This window comes from Protobothrops mucrosquamatus, unplaced genomic scaffold (genome assembly GCF_001527695.2).
Source record: "Protobothrops mucrosquamatus isolate PMUCROS unplaced genomic scaffold, P.Mucros_1.0 scaffold194, whole genome shotgun sequence".
In the NCBI taxonomy this organism is placed as follows: Eukaryota; Metazoa; Chordata; class Lepidosauria; order Squamata; family Viperidae; genus Protobothrops; species Protobothrops mucrosquamatus.
In genome coordinates this window covers 625,981-650,595 of record NW_015386550.1, presented here as the reverse complement: position 1 = coordinate 650,595, position 24,615 = coordinate 625,981, and the positions used below count along the sequence as shown (strand labels likewise).

Sequence of the window (24,615 nt, the reverse complement as noted above, 5' to 3'; positions counted from 1 at the left end):
TTTTTTTTTCATTGCAACTCCACCCCCTCTCATCCATGAAATTGAGGTTTTGTTTTATTGCAAGTGATGCCATTTACATCAGTTATGTAATTACACAAATTGATTCAAAGGATGTACATTTGGATTTAACATACCGTAACTAACATGGTTGGATTTAATAGACATACCCTTCTTCTAACTGGGCAGCTAAACTGAGATTCTACTCATATTCCACAGAAGAAACTTCTGAAGTGCTCTTTTACTTTTTGGAAATATGTCCTCCCCCTTCCTGATTTATCTATAGATACATACAGTAGGTGCCCATTTTGAACAAAGTATTCAAATTTGATTCCTATTTTCAAGCTTTCCTTTAATTGATAGAAATGTACTGGAGAAGGTGACATGGGGAAAATACAGTTTGATTTGGGGATACAATAAGAGAATGTGAATGTGAAAGATCTCTAGCCTAAATCTTGGTTTCTTGTACTGTTTACTGAAGCTTAGGTTCAGCTTATTGACTATTTTGGTCAATAGCTTTAAACGCTTGTTTGCTATGTAATCCAATTGATAATCATGTAGCCAAAGTGATGAAGACATGATATGATGCCAATCAGTTTTGGAATAAAACTGGAATAAAATCACAATTCCACATTAAACAGAGGACAATACTTCTTGGTCTCACTCCAAATGAAACAATCTTAGGGTTTGCTATGTCCTGAAGAACTCTGAATTACTGCTAAAATGGTGGGAGATCTGCAGGCAAAAAGGAAAGTTTCACTTTTGTATAATGCTCCCCCTATGCTTTTGTTGGTTTCACTATATGTGTTAATGAACATGGATCTGAGGAATCAACATGAAGATGATGAAGCATGTACCTGATAAGTCAGTTCTTTAACTCTTCGCTCATACTTGCGAATGCCCTTCTGACTCTCTGCATTCTTCTTTTGTTCTATATCCAAGTCACCTTCTAGTTCTCGTACCTGAATAAGACCGAACAGCACAGTTAAGTTCTTTTTCCTTCTTACTTGGCTCAGAAAACAAAAAACTATATTGGTTGTCATGCTTCACAAAACACTAGATATCTACATAGATATTAGTGGACTATAACATGATGGATCATTGCCCCTACAACAGAGCCTTGCACATATGATTTCATTTAACTTTAAATGGTTTCAGACCTCACTGAATTCAGACTTTTACTTACCCATCATGTCTCTACTTTACTGGGACTATTGGCAACATAATCCACAAGAAAATTAGGTTTTTGCCAGAAAAAGTAGATGTTCTCTTAAATACTAACCCTGGCTTCCAGTTTCTGAATCTGCTTCTTGCCCCCTTTAAGAGCAATTTGCTCAGCTTCATCCAGCCTCATTTGTAGGTCTTTGATGGTCTGTTCCATATTTTTTTTCATCCGTTCCAGATGGGCACTTGTATCTTGTTCTTTCTTCAGTTCCTCTGCCATCATGGCTGCCTGTTAGGGACAACAGCCAAAAAACATTTATGTAGCATTAAAACTAGCTACTGTGACTGATTATGAGAATTACAATTAATGTATCTGGAGGGCACTAGCTTGAAATAAGCTGTCAGTAGTACCTGATCCTGCTGTCAAGTATTAGATATTGCAAAACACTGAGTTCCCCATCAACAAACGTTGCTAGATGCTACTCAGGGCTTTTTTGTCATAGAATGCCCAGAACGGAGTTCCGGCACCTTTTTTGGATGGAACCTTGTAGGGTAGGCAAGGCAGGTTGTATGACATGTGTGAGTTCCGGCACCTTTTTTTTTTTTTTTTTTTTTTACAAAAAAAGCACTGATGCTACTCATAAATAACTATTTTCATTGTGTATTTTCTATTAAGTTCCATAGAAAATAATTCTGGGAAACACCAGGGAAGGAAACTGCCACACCAGTAAAGACCTATATGAAAAATCAATGTAGCCCTTACAATATTCCCACCCCTGCTCCTTAGGCCCCTTACATCAGTGATGGCTTTTTTAGCCTTCTCTTCAGCATTTCGACATTCCTGCACTGCCTCTTCCACTTCAGTGCTCAGCTGTGAAATGTCTGTCTCCATCTTCTTCTTCTGATTAATTAGGCTTGTATTCTGTTTGGGAAGAGAACAATAAACCATGAAAATGTTCCCACTTTTGCTTCCGATCTTGAACTGATGCCAATAGTTGCTATCCCTGCTTGAAAATATATTCTCCGGCTCACCTGGGTGTGTAATAGATTGACTCTTTCTGTTGCATCTATAAGCTCCTGTTCAGCCAATTTCCTTCCACGTTCTGCCTGTTCCAAGGATGCCCGCAGCTCTTCCACTTCAGCCATCAATAGGTTGTTACGCCTCTCCAAGGCACCTGCCTGCTCCTTCAGGTCATCATTATAGCGTAGAGTGTCGTCCAGTTCAATCTGCAAGTCCTGTGGATCGTATCAGGAGAAGTCAGTTTTAACACAAGCAAAAATAAAACAGTTGTTTTGCAAAACTCAAAAAACCATTAAAGATGGCAATTCCCTATAGTGAACACAAAGAAAGAGGATGAGCAACCTGCAGCTCATGAGCCACATAAATACTTTCAGCACCTGTGTCCCAAAATCATACTGCCTCATGACAAACCACTGACTTTCTATTGCACTTAGCTTATGGGACTGAAATAACGTTCTTAACAGTGCATTAAGTTTCTAGCTAATAAATCCAGTCTGAGGGAAGAAACACATTCCGCATAGGGGGGAAAACACTAACAATTTTAGCTCTATCTCACTGTTACTTTCACTGCACAATGCTTTGCATTCTCTGCAGCCCTTGAAGACAGAAAAATAACAACACATGATACTTCCAAATAAAACTGCCACCTTTTAATATAAGGCAGTGGTGGCGAACCTATGGCACGGGTGCCAGAGGCGGCACTCAGAGCCCTCTCTGTGGGCATGCGCACCGTCGCCCCAGTCCTACACCTTCAGCTGGATTTTATAAAACCTTTTCGCTTTAGGCCTCCGCCGTGTGCAAAAAAAAAAAAAAGGTTCAATCAGTCAATTTCAACCTCGTGGGAAAAAAAAAAGATCTTGCAAAGTTAGAATTGATTGATTGAACTTTTTAGTCCCGCCCAGTCTGCGGTTACCACCGCAGCCACACCCAGCCAATGGGCCATGCCCAGCCAATGGGCCACACCCACCCGGCACTCAACGATGCATAAGTGGGTTTTAGGTTGCAGTTTGGGCACTCGGTCTCTAAAAGGTTTGCCATCACTGATATAAGGTGATAATCATTGAGAAGATTGCAAAAGAGAGCTGATAGACTACATTTACTTGAGAAATGATTAAGACTGACCTTCAACTGGGATTGGAGCTGCCGCACCAGTTTCTGAGACTCAGCAGCTTGACGATTGGCATGACTCAGCTGGATCTCCATCTCATTGAGATCTCCCTCCATTTTCTTTCGCAACCTGACAGCCTCATTTCTGGCCTTGGCTTCAGCATCCAATGAGGCCTGCATAGAATCCATGGCTCTCTGGTGATTACGCCTGGAAGAAAAAAAAGAAAAGTGCTTAGTAGAAGGCACTTAATTCATCAGCCTAGTAAAACTGAATCATCACTGCAGCCTTGCTTTCTCAACAGTGCCTCTGACAATAGATTTCCTCACTTGCCATGAAAATCTAATAATACCACTGCAATCCATTCCATAAAGTATGTAACAGGTTCTCCAATATGTCATATTTCTACCTTAAATTTTCAAACTCTTCATCTTTCTCTGCCAGTTTCCTATCAACATCAGCTTTGATCTGGGACAGCTCCAACTGGATGCGCAGGGTTTTGCTCTCCTCATGTTCCAGGGCTCCCTTAAGTCACAAAGAAATATAAATAGTGATAAAACTCAACAGACGTTCGCTTCCCTTCAATGTGATATAACCTGATTGTGAATTAGTATCGACATTTCTGATTGGTGTCTTCCTTTTTTAAAAAAAAATCTATTTTTTTTAAAGAGATCAATTCTCAAAATGACTTCCATTGACAAAGCTATGGTTGTGATTGATGAAAATTAAAGTCCAAACAATTGGACACCATATTACTTATTTGTGGATTAGGCAGTCATCTTTATAATATCCAATAGTTCTCAGGAATTAGGAGATCTTTCTGGAAAAGCTAGAAATATATTTTTCTGATCTCTAGGTGCTATTTCAGACCCAGATAAATGGCCTGCTTCTACTTAGTTTTAAATACTGGATCAAAGACACATGGAGCAAATAGCAAAAGGCAACAGCCAGATTGGGAAGAACAGAAAAAGGGTTTGTTACAGGTCCTATTGTTCTTGAACAATTGGATAATTGCTCTACTTAAACATAATCTTTTTTTAAAAAAAAATCATGATTTGCTGAACAAACTGGTTTATGTAAAAGCAAGACACTTATTCTTCATTATGTTTATACCAAGCCAATGTACTCTTTTACAGTTCCACCAATTCTTATTTCATTTTTACCTCATATTACACTATTCCTTTCACACCCAATTCTTTGCAGCCTCCATTGTAATTGGAAAGTGATTTGGATACTACTCATATTGCTTGATATACACGTCACATTTAAATATTTATTGACTATGGCACAACAAGCTGGTTCATATACTGTGTTAAATCTTAATCCATGATTTACAGATCACTGTAATGAATACATTTAATATGTTAAATCCAAACTAAGTAAAGCATAATACCTGCTGATATTTAAGTTTAAATAATAACAAAGTTTACCACAATCATTCAAGAGCTTACCTCAGCTTCCTCTAAGGCTGCTTGGATGTCATTTTTTTCAGTCTCCAAGCCTTTCTTCAGTTTCTCAAGTTCATGGATGGTTTTTCCACCCATGCTAATTTGATCAGTTAGGTCTATTATCTCCTCTGAAGAGACCAAGACAGATATTATACACTTATTTGTAATCTGGAAACCTGAGTGATCCCCACCTATTGTTTGCATTCTCTACTATATTCAAAATCAAATTTAACTTCTAGCCTATAATGCTAAACTCAGTTATGCCAGAAGAGCAATCTCATGTTATTAGGGGTAAAAGAAGGTTTTGATCACATTGTGCTCATTTACTGGTTTATAGAATGCTACCATTTATTCCTACCTGTATTTGTACATTTTGTATTAATAGAGTCACTTTAAACAATCACCAAACTAGTGTATCTAAGTGTTTTTTCTTTCCTTAATAATTATTATTGTCTAGGAAAAAGCAGTCAAAAGTCAGATCAAAGAAGGGAAATGGAGTAAAATACTTATTCTAAAACTCTGAATATTAGTTAGGTTTATTGACTGGACTGGTCCTACATAGTTGGTTGAATATAAGATTTTCACGCATACACACCTTGTTCTAAGGAGGTCAAAGCAGGTGCTACATTCCTCCTTTTATTTAAAGCCCTATGAATTATACCCATCTAGAGATGGCAACTGTTCCAAGGTGACTTGGTTACCTGGGAACAGAACTTCAGTCTAACACTATTCTACATATTATGGAACTACAATATGGATATCATACTTACAATTTTTTAAAAATACTGGCCCATCAATTTTCTACTCATTTTTTGATTAACTGGTTGGAATAAATAGTTTATGATAAGAATGGGCAACCCACCTGCAACCTCTCCCAATCTCATCTTTGCAACCTTCCCCCTGAAATTGCACCATGGAAATATGACTACAAACTTTCAAATTGCAAAAGGGCAATTTCCCACTACTTTTCAGAAAACAAATCACCTCAAAATCAGAAAAAGAACCATCTTTGTTCTAAACCTTTCTCTGCCTGCTTGTATAGAAGCCAGTTCATACAGTCAAGTAATAAACTACCTACATATGGATAAACATATTGGCTTATTTTACAAAAAGGCACAACGGAAGGATATTAGAAAACTGAATTATTTCTTTTACTGTTTCTATCTTCTGACTTTGTTCTATATTTCTGCTTCTACCTTAAGGATAATTTTTAAAAAGTTATACTATGCCATTTAGAAGTGATGCAGCCTTGTTGATACCTTGTAGATTCTTGTTCTCACGCTTGAGAGTCTCTAGATTCTCCAAGGACTCTTCATAAGCATTCTTGAGCTTGAAAAGTTCTGTGCTCAGGCTACGGGACTCTTTCTGAGAAGATTCCAGCTCTGCTTGTGTTTCCTCATATTTCTGTTTCCACTCAGCAATGACCCTGTCAAAGCCGCGTTGTTTCTTGTCCAAAGCAGCAGCAGCTGAGTTAGCTCTCTCCAGATCAATGGACAGATCCTCTATTTCAGTCTGAAGACGATGCTTTGTTTTCTCCAGAGAGGAACATTTAGCATGGGCTGCTTCCACAGCCTCCTCTGCCTCTTGTAGACGGATGGCCAGCTTCTTCCTGAAATTTGCCAATCATCCTGATTAGATAGGGAAGATATTGGTGCACACACTGGAGACAAAATTTCAGAAACACTACTACTTCCATTGCACGGTGTCTTGCAACAACTCCTAATATGGAATTTTTCCCCTGCTTTCACTGCAAAGATGTTAATAGGCATCACTGTGATACCAAAGTGCTTCCCTCTATCAAAGAATTCAGATTCTCAGAATATATTTAGTGTGAATGACTATTAGAGGAACTCACTTGGCTTCCTCTAATTCCTCTGTCCTCTGGATGGCATCTGTTTCATATTTGGTCCTCCACTGGGCCACTTCAGCATTGGCTTTAGACAAAGAGCGCTGGAGCTCCCCCTTGGCTTCCACCTCCTCTTCATACTGTTCCCGCAGAAGATCACAATCATGGCGGGATGCTTGCAAAGCATGAGCCAAAGCATTCTTGGACTGAAAAGTTGAAAATTGTTTGGATTAAAATAAAATCAATTCTTTATCAAGCAGTTAATACTTCCAGCTCTCTCCATGCCAAATAAAAATGGGATTTGATATGTTCCTATAGATGCATTTTGACCAATTAAACATTGTGGCATGGCTTGCTGCTGCATATTTATTGGATGTATATGCTTTCCACTCCCATAATGGCTCTATGAAGGTAATTATTGGTTAGGATAGCCATGGTTTATGAGAAGAATAGGGATGTGTACAGTACAGAGATCTGGTTTCTGCTGTACACAGAAATAATATTCTATGTGTATCACTATTCACATATTTATTACTTGCTTATACAGCCACCCATCTCACAAAACATGACTCTGGGAAGCATACAATTAAAAAAACACTATAATTTTTTAACTCTGAGTTTTTTTCCTTCCACATTTTCAGATCAATGAAAATTTGGCTACTCTTATATTGGCTTTGAGATGAGAAGGCATCTGCCCAATGCTTATACAGCCATTTCATCTCATCAAGAATTGCTGATTCTTGCTTACTCACTAATATCATTTGCATGATATCAGCAGAGCAAAAGGAGAAAAGTAGGGGCATATGTGGTAAGCAGTCAAAATCTATAATGTCTTAATGTAGCTATGCAAAACAATTTCTAAAATGACAGGACAAGATTGCAAATCTTCCCCAAATTGTGCAATCTATTCAGAAATCCCCACTCTTAAATGTCAAAGTGGTATATATTTTTAGTAATGGAGTAAAAAAAATACTATATCTAGACAGAAACCCTTCTTTTTACTGCTTAATTCATAGACTCTAAGATTTGATCTGGTTTTTAACAACATCAGTCTGAATCCAGGAAAATCAGCTGCTCATTACCGCAGATCTAACCTCTATATGTTTAAATAATCACCTTGGTCTCTTCTTCTAGCTGCCTTTTGAGTTCCTCAATGGTTTGGGTAAAGGAAGTTTTGCCCCGACTCAGCTGGTTTATAAGAGATTCTTTCTCTTCAAGGAGTCGACTAAGTTCACCTGATTTTGTAAAAAAAATATGTATATCATGGTCAAATTTGTTCATCATAGTACTCATAGTTTTCAATTGCTTTGGTATCAAAAATAGACAGCAAATTTCAGGACTGGTCCTGACTTCCAATGGATATTCTGTGAGTTCAACAGAAAAACCGAAAGCTGTATCTTTTCAAGAAAGTGAAGCTAGTTGATATGGAATCAAAGTTGTTGTTATATTGTACATGGTTCTTGGTTACTCTGTCATGTTTGCTGTTATCATCCTGGGCTTTATGAATGTGCTGACAGATCAGTTAATAACTCTTCATCTTTTTCTTAACTAATCATTAAGAAATGTTAATGAAACAATTACAACAAATGTGGGTAATTTATATGCCCTCCTAGAGGTTAATGAAATACAGTAGTTTTCATTATTAATCATGCTGGCCAAGGTGGTTTGCAATTGTATTTTATACCCTAATGAAGAGAAAAGAATAACTTTCTCCCCTAAAAATCTCCACCAGTGAGCCATTATATGGCTGAGAAACCACACATTATGTTCAAATTCAATACACAGAGATTTCTCCACAACTTTTGCTAATCATAGATTCAAGAGAGAACAACATTCCTATACCGTTTGTAATTTCAAAAGGTAATATTTCCATGACAGATCACAGCGGCTGAAATTTCCTACATACTTTTGGAATTTTACAAATTCCCTCTTTTGTTTGTTTGTTTGTTTGTTTGTTTTTCGTTTGTTCCAAACCACATTTCCTCAGTGTTCTGCAGCAGCTTTAATTCTTCATATACCATAAGATATATCAAGTATTAATATCAATGATCAATGCTATATTACTAGATTGATTCCATCTTGGGGATACCCATTACAGGTGCTATTCAAGAGTAAAAACTGCTACGCCAGATTTGAGAGCTTAGTCTTTTCCCAGGATCTATAAAGTGTTTGCATAACGTACCACTTTCAGTCTGCAGTCTCCCACGCTGGGTGCTCACTTCAGCTAGCTGACGCTGGAGCTCATCCACCTTTGATTTGGCTTCACTTAGCTGATCCTCATATGTCCGGCAGAGTTTCTCAGCATTTGCCTGAAACAGGAAGAAAAGAGCTGATAGGTTTTGGAATTGTTTAAGAATTAAATAACCAAGGAACAGGTCCAGTATAGGTTAAGAATTCTACTCCATGGTTCAGCTTTGGTGTTATATTATGGCAGGTTTGTTAGCTTCCCAACTGAATGTACAACTGGGATGCATGAGGCATCCTAAGAAGAGTTAGCTACTGCTTTTTTCCCATCAGTCATTCAGAATCCTGATCAGTAAAAGAAACTACTGGAATGCAGTGAAGATAAGGCATTCAGAAAGTGGAAGAACAGTTGTTGAAATACAGTATCTGATTTCTGCATTAGATAAATCTGATTTGTATTTCCAAACTGAAGGAAGACTGTCATCTTTTTTATCGTAACAATTCTTTATTAGGAAAACTTAAGTTTTGCGATTTCCATAATTAATGCCAATTGATTTTCCAAAAAATTCTAGCTTTGTATCATTCATTCTGCTTATGTTAGTCCTAAGGTTGACTAAAATTATGCTGAGCCAAAATTTGTTTTCAGTCTGTATTCTGAGATTATTTAACTATTGTGACACTTTTTAACAGGTCTGCTGAGGTTTTTTTCAGCCATTAAGTCTAGAAACTTGATAAGAGGAGAAGATAAATTTTCTCAATACTTTGTCTTTTGAACCAAATATATGCTTTTTAACATTTCAAAAGTACCTATATGTTCTTAGAATTATATATGTCTTCACATGAAGCCAGCTCCAAAGGGACTGTGCCAACCATCATGGTTGGCTGGGGAATTTGGGGAGTTGAAATCCACACATTTTAAAGTTGCCAAGTTTGAGAAAGACTAGTCTAAGCAGAAAAGCAAGAACTAGCATAGTGCAAAGTGTTGACACAAAGTCCAAAATAGCAACTGTAGGAGGAATAAACCCTCCATCATACTGATAGCTCTTATATGAGACATTCACCCCACAATAACTCTCCCCTGCTATCCATTAATACACAAACAATAAGTTAATAGAATTCCACATGACTCAACCATTCACCTTGTTCTTTGTGAGGTATTCAAGGTTGGAAGCTAGATCATCCACCTCCATCTTTAATTCACTCTTCTCCTTTTCTAGCTTTTGCTTGACCCGCTGCAAGTTGTCAATCTGCTCCCCCAGTTCAGCCACTGAGTCAGCATGCTTCTTGCGCAGGGTGGCAGCAGTTGACTCATGCTGCAAGGTGGCTTCTTCCAGGTCCCTGCGTAATTTCAAGAATTCTGCTTCACGTTTCTTGTTCAGCTCTATTTGACAGGCTGTGGCACCTCCTGCCTCTTCAAGCCGCTCACTCAGCTCTTCCAGCTCATGAGCTACTTCTGCTCTTTGCTTTTCCACTTTGGCTCTGGCAGCTCGCTCTGCCTCAAGCTCCTCTTCCAGCTCCTCAATTCGGGCCTGTAAGAAGATAACAAATGACAGAAAAATCTGTCCTGTTTCTGCCAGAAGCCAACTTGTTTGTACCATTTCTACCTGGGCTTTCACCAACATATAGACCACATTAACCCTAGATGACCAGTGGATTACTTAAGAATCCTCACTAACTACATGGAATGTTAACCCACTTTGACTTTTGCCATAAATAATATGCTGAAAGGGGAAAATACTTCAACCTAATAATAATAATAAATCAGAAAAATGGATTTAACATAAAAGCATTAAATAGGGACAGAGGAACATTATCATATTTTATTTTATTTCTCTTGTGTATGGAGTAGGGTTGACATATTTTTTTCACTTTAGGACCAACAGTTGATTGAGGCAGATAAGCAGTCCCTTTCTCATGAATGAAGGCAAATATATGTGTCCCAAGATAATGTTGCATGATCCAATTTGGGTTGGTCACCGGAACCATAGATTTTGTCTTCCGAGCTTTAGTCCTAGTCTTTTTCTCATTGTTCTCATTTTTCTTTTGCAAGATCAGCAAAAGACTGCTTTTGAGGGACTAGGAATAGAAATCATGATACTATGGACAACCCTTGAAGTAACCCAACTAAGTTGGTCCATCTGCAGCCTACATTTAAACCTATATATATTTACCTGAAGTTCTTTAATTTTTTTCTGCAGCTGAATTCCAAGAAGCTGTTCATCTTCAATTCTTGAATTTAATTGGTTGGTTTCAAAGTCTTTCCTACAGAAAAATAAATAAATGTAACTTGTGCATCTTATTATACTTATGATGTTTGATTCGTTAACTAATGTGACAATCTGTGAAGTCCTTTTTGCTCTCTTGCAAACAATCAAGCTCAGAGAGCAACAAGGACTCCACAGTTCATTTCTGAGCTACATATATTCTCTTCTAATGTGATAATCATTCACTTTAAGGTCTCGGGCAAAGAGGAAGATCATTTGCCTCTTGCTTCTATTTTTCTTGAAGGCAAAATTAGCATCCCAAATAGCTGCACTATACAACCCTTCATCTTACCTTTTCTCTATTCTTCTAACCTGTCCAAAAGAAACTTTTAATTGAAACTGAGAAAATCACTACATGCAAGAGAGGTGAGTCAAAATTAACAATTTTATTTTTCTGAAATCAGTAGGGTATAACATTATCTTTTGGCTATTGTCCGAAATTGAATATTTCTCCTGCAAGCAAAATTTTCACAGTGCCTTTTGTTAACAAGATTTATTTAGCAACTGAATTATTACTTATACCAAACTAACTTATTTCCTGAAATATCTTAGGGTGGAGATGTACTCCATTTCTTCTTAACGATCTTCCTATGAAGTAGTGATGAAACAGGCATCTTTGCAGCTATTTGTTTTCCAAATCATATGAATCTTTATGAGCTTGTCAACAAACTCTAAAATATATACCCTATTGCATCTTTCTTTTTCTTTTCATATGCATTTAAACAATGCCTCATATACAAGAGCTATCTTCTCAAGATGGCTTTAGGCAATGTAGTAGAACAATAATTCTTTCTAGTCTGTTAGTATTGCTTAAAAGTTCTAAGGTAGAATAAGAATGATTAAAATAGTAACAATAGATAGCAGTACTTGATTCATAATATCTTCTGCCATTAAAATATTATAAAGAAAGTATTAAAATAAACAGTAAAGTAAAAGTAAAGAGAATATTATAGAGAGAGCCAATTTGCTCTAGCGTTTAAGGCACCACGCGAGAAAGTGGGAGGCTGTGAGTTCAAGTCCTGTCTTAGCCATGAAAATCAGCTGGTGACTTTGGGCTAGTCATTCACTCTCAGACCAACTCACTTCACAATACTATTGTGGGGAAAATAGGAGGAGGAAGGTGTGTCGGATATGTTTGCCGCCATGAGTTAATTGTAAAAATAATAAAGGTGGGATACAAATAAATAAATAAAACTAAAATAGCAAAGTGTGCATAATATGGTTTGGTTGTCTATATAGCATTTTGAGAAACTGCATGCTTACTTTTTGAGTTTCTCCTCAAGCTGCTGCTTATCATTCTCCAAATCCATCACAGATTCTTGTGTTAGTTTTAAATCACCTTCTAGCTTGCGCTTTGCTCTTTCCAGGTCCATCCGTATCTTCTTTTCTTGCTCTAAAGCACTTTCCAGCTAGAAAACAGAAAAACCATAAAATAGTAGGAAAAAAATTTGGCACTGCAATATCCATGCCAATTTCAGTGATGTGGATACCAAAAATTGGCGGTGCCAATTTTTTGGTATTCACATCATTGAAATTGACATGGGTATAAAAAATGTTCCAGGGTTTCCTAAAAAAAAGGATATGGGTTACATCCAGTTATAGTATTACAGGTTGTCCATCCATGACATATTACATAATATTAAAACTAGACATGAGTTCTTCCATTGTGATGGTCCATTGTCATGTGTTAACTCACATCATCTACTTGCTGTTCCAGCTTGACTTTGGCCTTGGTTAGAGTATTGACTTTATCCTCCTCAGCTTGAAGGTCATCCAAAGCTTGCTGGTGGGCCTCCTGAAGTGCCTTTTTCTCCTTGGTTAACTTAGCAATGATTTCATCCAAAGCAGCCATTTCTTCAATCAAGTTTTTCACCTAGGATAATATGATCGGATAGCTTAAAGGGATATATTCATAACATGGCAGAATGAAAATTAGTAAAAATCTAAAGTTCACTTTCCTTTGCAAAAGTGTAAAGCTAACCATATTAGTTCCAGATTCCATTAGAACACAACAGAGGATGTGTGTAATTATGTCTCATCCTTCCCAATAATCTATACCAAAAGTGCATTATTTCTGCTATATGAGATTGAAGAAAACAGAACTTTCTCTTGTTGCTGATAGGTTTCTGAATGCTATTAAGAACTGAAATAGCTTAATGCTTTTCAGGGATTTACCTGAGCTGTAATTGAATCTCTATAGTTAAATGCAGTAAAGAGTTTCAACTGCTACAGATAAATATACATTTTGTATACACTACATGAGCAATCAAGACTATTTACTGTATGTCCTTATTCTTATTTACTCCAGTTTTGCTCACCTTATTCCAAAGATGCTTTTTTCATGAGGCAACTGGACTTTCTTGTTTTTCTTTGAAGATGTTTTGCTTCTCATCCAAGAAACTTCTTTATCTCTGACTGGATGGTGGGGAATGTCAGAACTAAGAAGCTTCTTGGATAAGAAGTGAAAGGTCTTCAAAGAAAAACAAGAAAGTCCAGTTGCGTCATGAAAAAAAGCATTTTGGGCTAACAATGACCTGGATGACTGAGAATCTCCATAGACATTTTGCTCACCTTGTTTTCTGTGGCATGCTTCTCTTTCTCCACTTTGGCCAGGGTGATCTCCAGGTCATCAATGTCTTTCTTCAATTCAGCACACTCATCCTCCAGTTTTCGTTTCTTAGCAGTCAGCTCAGCATTCATTTCCTCTTCATCCTCCAGACGCTCCATCAGTTCTTTCACTTTGGCTTCCAGTTGAATTTTGGTCTTAATCAAGAGATCACATCTGTCCTCTGCATCAGCCAAATTATCTTGCTCCTGTGAGGAACATCCAAAGGGGCACATTACCACTCTAATAGTTGTATAGTAAAAGCTTAAAACTGTAGGAAAATGAATGTTAAAAGCTACGATTATTTTATAGATAGTTGTCATTTATGGACATCTATCTTTAGAACATCTATTACATATGTAAAGGAATATCTGTCTGTAAATGTTTACAGTCATATTCAATCCCAGCTTCCACCTAGAACATGTATCAATGGTCAAGCTCATTTGGAATGCTTAACTACATAAGTTACTCACTGCTTGAAGCTGTAGCGACAAATCATTCTTTTCCTGGATTATGCTGACTTGTTTCTCTTCCAGTTCTTTCCGTTTAGCTTCTGACTTCTCCAGAGCTTCCTTCAATTTCTGGAATTCCTCTTTGAGGAGAGCCATTTCCTTCTCAGATTGAGCTGACTTGAGGAGAGGCTTGATCTTAAAGAAGAGTTTCATCCAAGACCAGTTTTTCACAGCATTAAAAGCACGGATGTTCCACTGGATGGTATAGAGCGCTTCTCTGGGAGGAATTAATAAAACATATTAAAAACGGAAATCTATGGGATCAGAGGCAGGTCATCTACGCTTCTGTCTAAAATTATGATCAAACTGAAGATTCTGAGATGTAAATAGAAAGAGAGAAGATGAAAATACTGGGCTGTAATTTATATGCAGATTTTTAAAAAATGTTTAATGCTGTTTCTCCTTCTGAAAAGCAAAATATTGATAGGAGTGTTATTGAAATTAACAGATACAGTAAAGAGAAAGGGAGCTCCTTCACAAAGATGTCTCACTAATCAATACAATTTATAATATCCCAATGGATAGCATGAAGCAAAAGTATCTGCAGGGGTAATTTTGTTGTTATACCTTCTGGTGATGATTAACTTGTATTCAATTCGCATGATGCGCCCACGCATCCTGGCCTGCAGGAGGGTGATAATCTTAGCCAACCGTTCATCTCGCATCTCTTCCAGTAGACCCAGCAAACCAGCTTTGAAAAATACCTGAAATTAAGGAAGATTTATTACACTAAAGATGTAATTGATTTCATGTTTATTTTGAATAATATATTTCAACAATTCTGAAGAATAATTCTCTTGTGCTAATTGTTTGCATTTAATTTTTGACTAATTAATGAATCATAATTAGAAGATATTCTTGGCTTAATTCACCATAAACTACTTTGAGATTCTAAAATAGTCCTATTCAGAAACAAAATATTTTTTTGTTTCTAAATTTTATGTTATTATATTTTATTTCCTTATGAAGTGTTATGATTTATTTTTTGCTTATATATTTGCATTTCAGCTTTCTTCCTTACAGTAGATACTGAATATAAGGTATGTGAAGCTAACAGTCAAGAAAGAAAACTATTATATAAAAGGAAGAATACAAAACTTAGCTTAGACATACACATTGTGTTCATCCTCAGCATTTTTCTATCACAGTAAAATCAAGTCATTCAATTCATAAATGCTACTTGCACAGCAAATACCTTGGTATGTCCAAACTTATATTGCGTGTGGTCAATGTCCAAGGAAAGCAGCAGTTTTTCTGTGGCCTTCCTGCTATCTACAAATTTGTCATCGGGTATTGCAACTGGGTTCAGGATACGATAACTAGAAGTAAAGGAGGTAAGATTAACAGTTGAAGGAATAGATGTTTAGAATCAAGAGTACTTCTTTATGTAAGCTGCTTAGATTCTAAAACAATTTACTTGGTAAAGAAAGGTCTGGAAAACCCTGATTTTATTAGAATGAAGAATTAAATAATACATTAAATAATGGAGATTATTATACCTTATATATACGATGACTATAGGTCATTAATCTTATAGGTAATTAATCTTAAATATTTGTTTAGGTTATTGCTAATGAAGCTGAATATGCCTGTTTAATACAATATAAACTTCTCCACATTTTTTAATATTCTTTTTAAAAAGTACCAAGGGATGCCTGCAGGACTGTGCTCAAAGAAGTCAAGTTGGCAATAGAGTTGGTACAATCAAAGCTTCACATATTTTTATATGCAACACACATTAAAAAAAAAAAGCAGTGTTTCAATTGTACTATCCCAGTTTCCATTTTGATATTTTTTTAACATATCCCAAGGACTTCCCTGGAAACATACTACTCTCTGTTCAATTATAGTAGAGTACATATCACTTCATGTGAAAGTGGCAGGTTGTCCACAAGTAACACAGTGGGCTAAATAAGTTCCCATTCACTGGACGCCTTCCAGAAACAGCTAGAAACCATCTGTTTGGAATGCTGTAATCCAGGCAGTTGAACTGGATAAGCCCTAATGCTTCTATTAAATCTTAAATGGAATAAACTTATTTTTTAAAAAATATTTAAAATACCCATATATTAAAAAGCATTGACTATAAAAGCAAATAAAAAACAAGAAGCAAATATTTTTAAAACTAAATAAAAATTTTAGTCTGAATGTATATGTGTGTGTGTGTGTAATTGTAATCTTAATGAGAGATGTGAAACTTTAAAGGTCCATATTTAATATTTCTTTCATAAATATATTTGTAACAAAGAAATAATGTATAAGAAATTACTTCACTCTTATAATTACAATGGAGATCCTATGTTAAGTAAAACTGCTTAACTATATGAAAATCAAAAGACATTAATTTCAAGCATTAATTTCTCAGCCAATGCTATTTCTAATATATGAGATTGTTGTGTTTCATCACTAGAAAATTTTAGGCTAACAATAAATGAATTCTTATTTTACATCATTATATATACCTTCAGAAAATGAATAAAGTTGCATTAGAAATAATCACCAAATTATTTTTTGTAACTCTCAAAAACTAAGAAACCAACTGGAGTAACTAAATAGGCATTACTGCCAGAAATAGCATTATATATACATTTTACTATACTCCATCTAGATTTAAAAGATTGCCATTTAAGGAGTTTGATGATTTCCCAAAATATATATGATAGAAGTTCTAATCTGACATTAAGTTCATTTAACTTTAATTAGCCAAACCAAACCACAGTGCTCAGACAATTGGCCTGTTTACTCTTACTTCTTTTCAGAGAATTCTGGGAAATGCAGTTTTGTTGTTAACAGTTAGATCCTATTTAGTCTAGGGTCCTGGCAGTAAAACAAGAATAAAAGCAAAATAAATGTGTAGTATCTATTTATTATTTGTAATTTCACCCCACTGGGATTGATCCGTTCCACTCTTGCTAGCAGAGGAGGCATGCTGCGGATCCCATCAGCCCGATTATTCTGGCTGGCAGGGTCCAGGAGGAAGGCCTTCTCTGCTGTTGCTCCTGCCCTCTGGAACATCTTGCCCCCCGATATGAAGTTGGCCCCAAACCTCCTATCTTTTCATAAGGGCCTAAAGACGTGGCTCTGCCAGTCAGCTTGGGACCCAGTGGGAGAACAGCGCAATGGAGGTGATTGATTGAGTAATCCCTCCTTCCCCCCCATTCCTCCCCCGCTTTCCCCATGTGTCCTTGGTTTTAATGTCTGATTTTAAATGTTTGTGTTTTAACTGTACATGTAACTGCAAGCCGCCCAGAGTTATCCTATGATAAGATGTGTAGCCAATAAATTTTATAAATAAATAAATAGTATGATACTGTCAGAAATTCACACTTTCTTCCAATGACTAGATTCTACAACTTTACCACCTACTTATGTTCCTAACAGGAGAGAAATGCTAGTATCTTTACATAGGAAATAAGAGGACTGGTTACCGCTGCTTGAAGTCAGCATAGAGGATCCTATTTGGAAACCCTTTCCTACAGATGCGAATGCCCTCGAGGACACCATTACACCGCAGCTGATGCAGCACCATGAAAGGGTCCATGGCTCCTGCACAGGAAAAAAAGAGAAGGTATATTCGGCAATAACAGCCTCTTCCCCAAACTAAAGAACTTAAACCTAAATAAGGTCATAAAAATGGACGGAAAATTATGTTAAAAACTGTCAAATTAAACAGTCCTAGTTACCAAACGCAAAGAAATGGAAGAATATAAAAGGTGAGAAAAGAAATTAATACCTTTTCACCCTGATTGAAAGCACAGTTATCTAGATATAAGTTTCAAAATGTTTAAAATGCCAGCCTCACTCAATATTTTTAAAAAAATTATTGCCACTTTTTGTGTTATATACAACAAAGAAGTTACTGCTAAAAAAATTATAGTGTCTTATATATGTGGATTTTCCCTCAAGCATTTCATCACATCTGTCTCATGTAATCTTTTTGAAATTCTGTACCTGGAGTCTTTGTTTCATTAGGGATAATGCAGCGGACAAAATGGGGCTGGGTAGCACGCAAATTGGTCATCAGCTTGTTCAGGTTTTCCTGTAAGGCAGACATATAAAGTTAAATAGCTTCATTTGCTCTCATTCCATTTCTAAGTCAAATTTTAACATGTATTACTCCTGCCATGAACATGCCATGAAGCAGGTATATGAAGCCCTACTTTCCCCAATACAAAGCTGGCCCAATATTATAATCTTTACTGAACACTTTCTCTCTGTGTCCTCTGTTAAAAATAAGCCAGGTGTTTGGCCAGGGAAAAAAAGTTCTTCCTTTTGGATTTCACATCCAGAGAAGACCTTTAAATAGAATGGCATTTAAGTGTCATTGTTGATTGTAACCTATACATTGTCTTAGAAGCTTCTATCTGGAAGGTGGAATAAAAATCTTTTTCTCTCTCCCTTTTTTCTTCCTACTTTTGAAATTTCAGAGAGAAGCTCTGCAATAATTTCAAATGAATTTAACTGATAAATTAGATATCTAAGTCCATCTTAATCTGTCAGAAAGGAGCAAAGCAGGCTATTGTCCTAGACCTCTTCAAGCAGATATAGTCCCAGTGTCAAATCAGGCAGGATGCATATAGCACATGTCAAAGAGATGCTCACTCTAGCTCTGTCCCAATCATGTACAAAGAAAGAAGAGGAAACTTATTTTTAGAATGGGGAGCGAGAGGGAGAGAAATTCATTCTTAGCCGAGGTTTACTTCTGAGTAGTCCTTTCCCTAAGATGCTTTTCTCTTCAACCAAGTTCTGATGCTGAAAATGAGTTGAGAGAAAAATACCTCATGCGGAGAAAAATATGAGGGAAGATAAAGTGATTCATGCCCTTATCACCCCTCACCTGTTGGGAAGTTGGCCCAAAGTGTATTAACTCACTTGCTGGCAAATGAAATTCACTATAGCCATACTATTGTCCTGCCACCGGCCCCTGTACCTGGCGTAATTCAAAAACATATTTCTCTGTTGTGGCCCCCATGTTAAGGAATAGACAACACTGTAAAGCTGGCAATGGCCTTAATCAACATTAACCTGATGGTTTTAACAAAAAATGAGTTGTTCTGAGGAATGATTAGAGAATGATGAGTAGATCATCTGTACTTTGTATTATGGAATTATTACATTGTTTTTATTTTAATGTGTATTTACTGTTTTGAAAGACCCAATCTGGGTTGGTAACCAGGACCAGGGGCTTATTCTTCAGAGCTTTTGGACTTGTGATGGAGCCCATCTTCAGGGAACTTGAATTTATTGTTTTTATTGTTAACATACAGTCTATGTGGATTACAGTAATACAAATAAAATAAAATGTAAAATAATAAAAAATAATAATAAAATAAAATAAAATAAAATAAAATAAATAAAATAAAATAAAATAAAATAAAATAAAATAAAATAAAATAAAATAAAATAAAATAAATAATAAAATAAAATAAAATAAAATAAAATAATAAAATAAAATAATAAAATAATAAAATAAAATAATTATCTGAACCTGACTCCTACTGAGATAGAGCAAGAGCTATTTTACAGCAGTGGCCCACAACCCTTTGGGTACCAGGGACGGTTCCATGGAGAGAGGTTTTTCCGGTTTCTCATGCTGCCTGCATCCCATGGATGGGGCTTCACTTGTTTGTGCAGCCTGGTTGCTGACATGCCATGGCCTGGTGCCAGTCCATGCACCATGGGTTGGGGACCCCTGTTCTACAGAGTCTTAGAGATATTTCCTAGTCCTATTTTCTGATATACCTTTAATTAGAGACATTATAAATGAGATCGGGGACATGATGGAGGGGTGGAGGAAGCAGAGTACAAAGTATTTGTCGCAATGTCATCAAACAAATGCTGCAACCTATATACAGGTAGTCTTCAATTTACAACAGTTCACTTAGTGATCATTTGAAGTTACGACACTGAAAAAAGTGACATGACTATTTTTCACAGTTATGACCGTTGCAGCATGCCCATGGTCACATGATTTACATTCGGATGCTTGATAACTGACTCATATTTATGACCATTGCAGTGTCCCAGAGTCATGTGATCCCCTTTTGCAACTTTCTGACAAGCAAAGTCAATGGGAAAACTAAATTCACTTAACAACCGTGTTATGAATTTAACAACTGATTCACTTAACAAATATAGCAAAAAAGTAATAAAATGGGGCAAAACTCACTTAACAAATTTCTTACATGGCAACATAAATTTTTGGTTCAATTGTGGTCGTAAGTTGAGGACTACCTGTATTTGTGCTAGCTATTGGGAGTACGTAAAGTCAACATTTGCATGATGACATCATCCTGCCTATTTTGTCATTTTGGCTTCATTGCAGTTTTCTGTGGATATAGATGGACACAAAGATAATTGGTAATTATGGGAAGAATTTGGCTTCTTTTTTGTTTGTATTGTCCGAAAAATGGACATACACAGAAAAAGGTATATATATCTAGCATGATTATTATGATCATGTCTGGATTATTACCAATGCTATCTACAGATGTCTGGGAAAATAGCTTACTTATCCCACTCACTTTATATGTGCCAAAGGTGGCACTGAAGTTTCAACCAGATGAAAATTTTATTATGCAACACTCCTGCCAAGTTCATAGAGCTACATAAATGTTCAGACAATTATGTCTCCCACAGCAAACCTATCCTTATTTGGCCATCTAAACTACAAACGTCTACTTTCCTGTCATAACATATGGCAGCTGTACTTTTTAAATATCTTTATTTTACAAGATGAGTAATATGACATATATACACATACACATACCACGCTACTCATCTTGTAATGTATATATACACTTTACATACATCTATGCTACTATTACGTTCAAACAAGACAAATAATAAGGATTAAAATGGAAATAAAATTTATTCAAATATGGAACGTAAATTCAAAATAAAATCAATCACCTGGAGGAAAGGTGATTAAAAAACTAGAGAAAGAAATCTATTTTTATAGCTTGTCTACATAAAAATCTGGGGGCCAAATATGTGGCCAATGATGTGCATCCAACAGCCTGGAAGCAATGCAGGCTTAGTGGGCTTTTGACAGTGGGGGCATTTATGCAGGCTCATAATGGGATATGAGGTCTTTCAGATAGTTAGGTCTTAAGGTGTTTGAGACCTTAAAATTAAAACCAATTTCTTAAAGTAATTAAGAACTTCTACAGATTTTTCAGTATAGTACAAGGCATCATGTGATCCATGCACTTTGCAGTGTTATATTCTGCACCAACTGGTGTTTCCAGATACTTAGTCACATATAGGTCATATTGGATTAGTTAATATAATAGGTACAAAAATATGGGTAACTATTGCCAAATCCAAGTGCTCAGAAAAAGTTGCTGTTAATGCATTAGATGTAATTGTGTCAACTGTTTTCTTTTTTATTTGGTCATCACCTACAAATCCAGGAACAGCTGAAGATGACAAAGCATTCACATAATGTGGAGCTGAGAGTCAGATTGGTGTAGTGGTAAAGGCACAAGGCTAAAAACCAAGACACTGTGAGTTCTCCTGCCTTAGGCACAAAACTAGCTGAGTGGCCTTGGCTTAGTTACTTTCTCTCAGGAAAGAGGCAATGGCAAACCACTTTTGAAAAACCTTGTCAAAAAAACTGCAGGGACTTGTCCAGGCAGTTTCTGAGAATTGGACATGACTGAATGCAAGAAAAAAATGTGGACCTGTTCATTTCACCACAAACCAGCTGAATCGCAGTCTCTGAGTCCAGTTTCCTACTTAAATTTATCTCATTCTCTCTTATCCAGCTCTTTATTGAATATAGACAACATTCAAGAATATCAGTTGTTTCCTTGGAGTTGGATAGTAAGGAATAGTAATGTGTTATCAGCATGACTCTATTGTTTTAATATTTATGGTTTAAACCCCGTGATCTCAAGAACTTTCTCTTCTAAGTTCTGAAACCTTGGCTCTCAGTCAAATGGACTTCACAGAGATGAATGCAATTCATTGGTTCAATTAGAATTAGGTCTAGCTAATTCTCTCCCAAGGCAGAAAAATCAGGGGGGGGGGCAGTTGCTGCAAGCACTGTAAAATCCACATTTGTTTCCTTCTTCCCAAAGGTTTTCCTTCCTGCAGTCAATAGTGAGGAGAGAAATAGCACAGACTTAAAGTGATGTTTATGTAATAAATTATCTAAACATCACTGCAAGTCTTAACTGCCTCTCCCTCAGCAACGGAGAAGCAGCCGGGAACCATGTAGAACAAAACACCACTGGAGCAGAAATAAGAATTTCCCTGTCATAGAGGGAATTAGTTTTCTTTCAAGTATTCTTCCAATTCAGTTTGAATGTGAAATGAAGATGTTCACCAAGAATTGATAATATAGGGATAATCACTGATGTGAATTCCCTTGTATTCTTTTTGCCAAGAAAGGACAATACTGGACCATTTGGGGAGAAGAACCAAGCTTTAAGGTGTCTGCCTGGGATTCAAATTTATAATTGGTGATTTTTAGAAAGTTACCTGGAAGAACTATCAACATACCTATTAACTGAATCAAGTACAATTCTGTAGAGTTTAACTAGTGATTTTTGTTCCAAAGTATCAAATGCTTACCTTGTGCATTGAGGACACAGTTTGGAATGAAGCTGCCTTCTTACGCTTCTCTTTGACACCTGCCTTGGGGGGCTCATCTATCAAATAAAATTTCAGTACATTACTTTAGTGGGATTAATTTAGTTTGGGTACTCATTTAGTTTTTAACAACTGGGAGACTAACTCTAGTGCCTGAGTTTCTAAACAATATTTTAAGTCTACTTAGTACATTCAGCCTAGCTGGTTTCTTGATGAGAGACTGCCAAGAATAAATACTTCTTTTCAAATCTGCTAGGTATATTAGAATACAAATAAAATGAAAACCCAAAAGAATAAAGCAATTTATATAATTATATAATGAAACATTTAAAATGATCTGTAGGATAGTCTATAACATTAGCATGAGCAACCCTAAATATGTCTATATGTCTCTTGGCAATTCTGGTGAGTAAAGGAACAGCTTTCCTCAAATATTTGCTTCTAAAACTTACTCTCAAACTCTTGATTCAGTGTTTCTCTTGAACCCAAAATACAATATCCACAAATGATATGTTCTCAGAACACACTTAAGATGTACGTTGCTTAAAATGAGATGTGGAATGCTTAGTCCTCTTGTGATAATAAGAAAAAGAAAAAGAAAAGTGGCAGATGGACTACATGTTTTAAGGCTAGACAAAATTTCAGCAGGGCTTGATTGAACCATTTCAATCTGAACCATTTAAATTGTGCACAATTCTCTTTTCTGCTTATAGTTCCAAGGTCTAGTTACATTCTTTTCAAGAGAGATTACCAACTATATCTTATTGGTTTACAATTATTTATGATATTGCCTTTGAAATATTTGAAGATAAAAGTTATCATGTCTTTCCCACCCTAATCTGAGCAATGAGATGGTATATACCTTATCTTTCTTGATCACTTCAGTTGATCAAATTCCATATCACACCAATCAAAGATTTTGAATACTATCTAAGGGACCTCTACTGCTTATCTGCAACAGTGTTTTCAGTGATGTGTGTGGTCATTTAGGAGCCTATCAAATCAAATTTTAGATATAATAGAGAAAATTGTGAGGAAAATATAGAGGAAAGAGATTGTTTCCCTGGAAATTCCTGACTGTTGGAAATTGAAATTTTGATCAAATAGACCTTTCATTAATGTAGCATAACTGTTCCTATGTTCTCACATATACTATATTCAGTGCCATATAAAATAAGCAGGTATGGCAATACAACTCACCTGAAGAAGAGCTGACATAGCTTTCATATAAACTATTCAACAGCTTATTCTGGGATTTCTGGAAGACAGTTACCACTGTCTCATTCAAAGGATCCTTATTCTTATCTAGCCAGCCAACTATATTATAGGGTACCTGTTGATAAATGGTCAAAAACAACAGAATCAGAACAACGCAAACATTAGTTTTAAGTCTATAAGATAGGAAGTTGGGAATTATTACATACCACTCCTGCATAATGCACCAACTCAAAGTGGGCCTCATATTTACGCCTCTTATCTGGCCGGGGCTTCTGGAAGTTGGGTGATTTCCCAATGTGATTGTCATACAGCTTGGCCTTGAATGTCATATCAGAAGCCTTGGGAAACATACATTCTTCCTCCAGAATAGAGAGAATACCAAGTGGCTATAAAAAAAGGATATTAACCAACATTTTAGTAGCAATCTTAATTGGTCGTATATTTATTTCATCCAATAAAACGGTGGGCCGCTTACATTATAAATAATTATTAATTAACACAGTATTAATTATTATTAAAAATTAATTTTGCCTATTCTGGATTAGGGATCATATGAAGTTAGAGTTTTCAGAACAATGGATGGATTCATGTACATTTTGTCAAGTAGAACTATTCTACTCATATGAAAACAGCTTCATGTGGCAGGATCACAA

General features: G+C 36.2%; 1 protein-coding gene across 1 annotated transcript in view; it reads right to left on the bottom strand.

Moving 5' to 3' along the window:
* LOC107285572 (myosin-7B) overlaps window positions 1–24,615 on the bottom strand; it is a 46,253-nt gene that overhangs the window by 1,111 nt on the left and 20,527 nt on the right. Inside the window, 24 exon segments of the mRNA XM_015813775.1 lie at window positions 814–959; window positions 1,280–1,450; window positions 1,958–2,083; window positions 2,194–2,397; window positions 3,305–3,497; window positions 3,697–3,812; window positions 4,739–4,863; window positions 5,995–6,344; window positions 6,591–6,787; window positions 7,698–7,816; window positions 8,764–8,890; window positions 9,905–10,294; window positions 10,937–11,027; window positions 12,293–12,438; window positions 12,726–12,902; window positions 13,601–13,843; window positions 14,108–14,363; window positions 14,714–14,850; window positions 15,342–15,465; window positions 17,575–17,692; window positions 18,098–18,185; window positions 22,727–22,803; window positions 23,945–24,077; window positions 24,169–24,348. Of these exon segments, the coding sequence (XP_015669261.1) occupies window positions 814–959; window positions 1,280–1,450; window positions 1,958–2,083; window positions 2,194–2,397; window positions 3,305–3,497; window positions 3,697–3,812; window positions 4,739–4,863; window positions 5,995–6,344; window positions 6,591–6,787; window positions 7,698–7,816; window positions 8,764–8,890; window positions 9,905–10,294; window positions 10,937–11,027; window positions 12,293–12,438; window positions 12,726–12,902; window positions 13,601–13,843; window positions 14,108–14,363; window positions 14,714–14,850; window positions 15,342–15,465; window positions 17,575–17,692; window positions 18,098–18,185; window positions 22,727–22,803; window positions 23,945–24,077; window positions 24,169–24,348 (4,034 nt within the window).